The 4,833-nt window shown below is 45.7% G+C and overlaps 1 protein-coding gene across 1 annotated transcript; it reads right to left on the bottom strand.

The window, feature by feature from the left end:
- Positions 1-2,048: 2,048 nt before the first annotated feature.
- On the bottom strand, positions 2,049-2,423 carry LOC106816979 (5-hydroxytryptamine receptor 1-like). Its single transcript, XM_014821621.1, has one exon. The coding sequence runs from the start codon at positions 2,421-2,423 to the stop codon at positions 2,049-2,051; it is 375 nt and encodes a 124-aa protein (XP_014677107.1).
- Between the last annotated feature and the right edge of the window lie 2,410 nt (positions 2,424-4,833).

Genomic DNA, 4,833 nt, shown 5'->3' with positions numbered 1-4,833 from the left:
ATAATTAAAATTCACACACGACACCAACGACGACACAGGAAAACGCTTTCCTTCCGAAGAAGCAAAATCTGGCGAGAAAACGGGTCAAGAAATGAAATGTCCGCCTATACTTTCCAGCAATACTACCCACCGATATTTTCCACCAATAATTATCACCGATACTTTTCACCGATACTTTCCACCGATACTTTCCACCAGTACTTTCCACCGATACTTTCCACCAATACTTACGAAACAGGGAAACAACCCCACGTACAACAAATTTACAAGGCCACAGCGAATCATATTAATTTAGCGCGATATTCACACAAAAACACGTCCAGAAGCAAACGTTCACCGATACTTTCCACCGATACTTTCCACCGATACTTTCCACCAATGCTTTTCAGCAATACTTACGAAACAGGGAAACAACTCCACGTACAACAAATTTACAAGGGCACAGCGAATATTATTTAGCGCGAGATTCACACAACAACGCGTCCAGAAGTAAACGTCTACCGATACTTTCCACCGATACTATCCGCCTATACTTTCCACCAATATTTTCCACCGATACTTTCCACCGATACTTACGAAACAGGGAAACAACCCCACGTACAACAAATTTACAAGGCCACAGCGAATCATATTAATTTAGCGCGATATTCTCGCAAAAACACGTCCAGAAGCAAACGTTCACCAATACTTTTCACCGATACTTGCTACCGATACTTACGAAACAGGAAAACAACTCCACGTACAACAAATTTACAAGCCAAAGCGAATCATATTAATTTAGCGCGATATTCTCGCAAAAACACGTCCAGAAGCAAACGTTCACCGATACTTTTCACCGATACTTGCTACCGATACTTACGAAACAGGAAAACAACTCCACGTACAACAAATTTACAAGGGCACAGCGAATAATATTTAGCGCGATATTCACACTAAAACGAGTCCAGAAATAAACATCCATGCAGCGATACTTTCCACCGATACTTTCCACCGATATTTTCCACCGATACTTTCCACCGATACTTACGAAACAGGGAAACAACTCCACGTACAACAAATTTACAAGGGGCACAGCGAATAATATTTAGCGCGATATTCACATAAAAACACGTCCAGAAGTAAACATCCATGCAGCGATACTTTCCACCGATACTATCCACCGATACTTTCCATCGATACTTTCCACCGATACTTTCCACTGATACTTTCCACCAATACTTTCGAAACAGGAAAACAACTCCACGTACAACAAATTTACAAGGCCACAGCGAATAATATTTAGCACGAGATTCACACAAAAACGCGTCCAGAAATAAACGTCCACGGATACTTTCCAGCGATCCATCCCACCGATACTTTCCACCGATACTTTTCACTGATACTTTCCACCAATACTTTCCGCCGATACTTTCCACCAATACTTTTTGCCTATACTTTCTACAAAACCTTTCAAAACAGGTAAAACGACAACAGCGCGTACAATAGACAGAGCACAGCGAGTTTTATAATTAGCAGACGATTCACACAGACACGGTGACGACATCAGTTTTTGGTATTGTTTGTACCTACTTACGAGGACGTATCGTGTGAAGCTGCTAGCCACATTGCCACATCCAATGAAAGGAACATTAGCAGCTAGTGCGTGCACAGCTTAGACTGTCCCCAGCTGTCAACCTTCCTCCACGAGAAAGCATGAATCCTGGCAATAGTCTTCACTAATATGAAACTCGGTGGCAAGCTATGCGATATAAACATTTTCCTCATTTAAGTAAGCTTCATAACATGAATAGAAAGCAAGTTTGATACATTTTTGCGCCAATTGATTTTGCGCTAACGAAGTATACGTAAAACTCTCTGAGAAGATTTTAAACCATATTTAACGGCACAACCCACGTTCTTTAGTGGCAAACGCGTGGGTAACACTGCACCCGAACCCCGCCCAAAACTCATCTAATCTGAAAGCTAAATCGATCTACTTGCTTAAACACTTAATCGAACGAATGAAACAGTCGCGATGATTCCAGTAAGGTTGGACAGTAGCCACGTCTTTAGTGTCCACGCGAGCGCAACACCGCCCGGAAGGCGGCGCGGAACTTACTGCTCGTTGAAGCATATATGAAAAAGTTCATAAAAGAGTTGGAGTCTGCCATCATATAGCCGAAGCCTGTCGCCACGCCGAGCGTGTCGTGGTAGACGTCGGCCACGCTCAGCAGCGTCAGAATGGAGTACGGAGCCCAGCAGACGACGAAGGCGCTGACGACGATGCCAAACGGCTTGGCAAGCTTCAGATGCTTGACGAGCTCAGCAGAAAAGGATTTTCTGGTCGCTACTGCCTCCTGCGAACCCTTGCTGCTCGGTTCCTGGTGGATCTGCCGCTGGTGGTGCTTGGCAATCATCATCATGTAAGCGTAGATGAAGACCATGGCGATGCTACACGTACAAACCACTATCATGCTAAAGATGACAGATATTTTACTCGAAACGGTGTCAAAGATGCATGGTTGGTCCGGCTGCCAGCGGTTGCCAATGAGACTTAACACGCTTACGAAGACGGCAACGCTCCAAGCCAGGACTACCATTAACAAGATAACGCGCGGTGTGACGATCTGGTAGTAGTGTAGCGGTCGCGATATTGCAATGTACCTGTCAACGTTGATGGCAATGAGAGAGTTTATTGATGCAATCGACGAGATCAAAACCACACTGAAGTGTCCAAGGCATATGATCTTTGGCGGGAATTCGATTAGAAAGGTTATTGGTACGATGAAGACTCCTCGGACGCCCATGATGAAATCAGCGACAGCCAAGTTTGCGATCAGCTTGTGTGCCGGCTTCTGCAGGTGTGATGTCTGTGTCACAGCCAAGATGACGAGAAGATTAACAAGTATGCTGATCAGGTTCACAGGAATCAGCAGGTAAGCGAGCCACGCCTGAATCGCTTTAACCGTTCCCTGTTCAATATCCGACTCGATGCAGCCGATCCAGCTCCCATTCTCGGACACGGACCCGGAGATGTTGCACAGTGAACCATTAGCTGTCGCCATGATGCAGAAATTACTCTCACTACGCCAGCTCCGCAACACGAATGGCGTGCCTCTGCTGCTTCGCTTTCATTTTATGTGTTTTATACGTAATAATGTCTTCCCTCCCCTTCTTATTAATTATATTTCTGAACTCTAATTTTATCTCGTAGCGTTGTCACGATACTATGCTACATAATTAAATATACATAATTTATTATATTACATTAATTAGCCCTTCGATTTTTCTCAGAAACGCGTCATTCGTTCTCCCGAATCATTTAACTAGCGTGATGCGGGATATTGTTGTACCTACATACTTGGACGTATCGGATGAAGATATCAGTCGCACTGCCCCATCCAATAAAAGGGATATTTGCAGCTGGCGCGTGTACAGCCTTGACTGTCCCCAGCTGTCAACCCTCCGCCACGAGAAAGCATGAATCTTGGCAATAGTCATCACTAATATAAAACATGGTGGCAAGCTATGCGATATAAACATTTTCCTCATTTAAGTAAGCTTCACAACATAAATACAAAGCAAGCTTGATACATTACTGCGCCAATTGATTTTGCGCTAACGAAGTATTCGCAAAACTCTCTGAGAAGATTTTAAACCATATTTAACGGCACTTCACACATTCGTTAGTGTCCAACGCGTTGGCAACACTGCACCCGAACCCCGCCCGAAACTCGGCTAACGTGAAAGCTAAATCAATCTACCTGCTTTAACACTTAATCGAACGGATGAAACAATCGCGATGATTCCTGTAAGGTTGGACAGTAGCCACGTCTCTAGTGTCCACGCGAGAGCAACACCGCCCGGAAGGCGGCGCGGAACCGACTGCACTTTGAAGCATATATAAAGAAGTTCATGAAAGAGTTGGAGTCTGCCATCAGATAGTCAAAGCCTGTCGCCACGCCGAGTGTGTCGTGGTAGACGTCGGCGAGGCTCAGTAGCATCAAGAAGAGGTACGGAGTCCAGCAGACGACGAAGGCGCCGACGATGATGCCAAACGTCTTGGTAAGCTTCAGATGCTTGGCGAGCTCAGCAGAGATGGATTTTCCGCACGCTCCTGCCTCCTGCGAACCGCTGCTGCTCGGTTCCTGGTGGATCTGCCGCTGGTGGTGCTTGGTAATCATCATTATGTAAGCGTAGATGGAGACGAGGGCGGCGCCACACGTTATAATAAGTACCGAGATTAAGATGACAGATATTCTACTCGAAACGATCTCATAAATGCATAGTTAATATCCGGCTGCCAGCGGTTAACAATGAGACTTAACACGCTTACGAAGACGGCAAAGCTCCAAGCCAGGACTACCATTAACAAGAAAACGCGCGGTGTGACGATCTGGTAATAATGTGACGGTCGCGATATTGCAATGTACCTGCCTACGTTGATGGCAATGAGAGAGTTTGTTGATGCAAGGGCCGAGAGCGTAACCACAGCGCAATGTCCAAGGCATATGATCTTTGGCGGGAATTCGATTAGAAAGGTCATTGGTGCGATGAAGACTCCTCGGACGCCCATAATAAAATCAGCGACAGCCAAGTTTGCGATCAGCTTGTGTGCCGGCTCCTGCAGGTGTGATGTCCGTGTCACAGCCACGATAACGAAAAGATATGCAGATATGCTGATCAGGTTGAGAGGAATCATCAGGCAAGCGATCCACGCCTGAATCGCTTTAACAGTTACGCCTACCTGTTCAATATCCGACTCCATGCAGCCGATCCAGCTCCCATTCTGGACACGGACCCGGAGATGTTGCACAGTGAACCAATTGCTGTCGCCATGATGCAGAAATGAAT

Source organism: Priapulus caudatus, unplaced genomic scaffold, assembly GCF_000485595.1.
Source record: "Priapulus caudatus unplaced genomic scaffold, Priapulus_caudatus-5.0.1 Scaffold1549, whole genome shotgun sequence".
In the NCBI taxonomy this organism is placed as follows: Eukaryota; Metazoa; Priapulida; class Priapulimorpha; order Priapulimorphida; family Priapulidae; genus Priapulus; species Priapulus caudatus.
The sequence above is the reverse complement of the archived record's forward strand: the minus strand, read 5'-3'. Positions and strand labels throughout refer to the sequence as shown.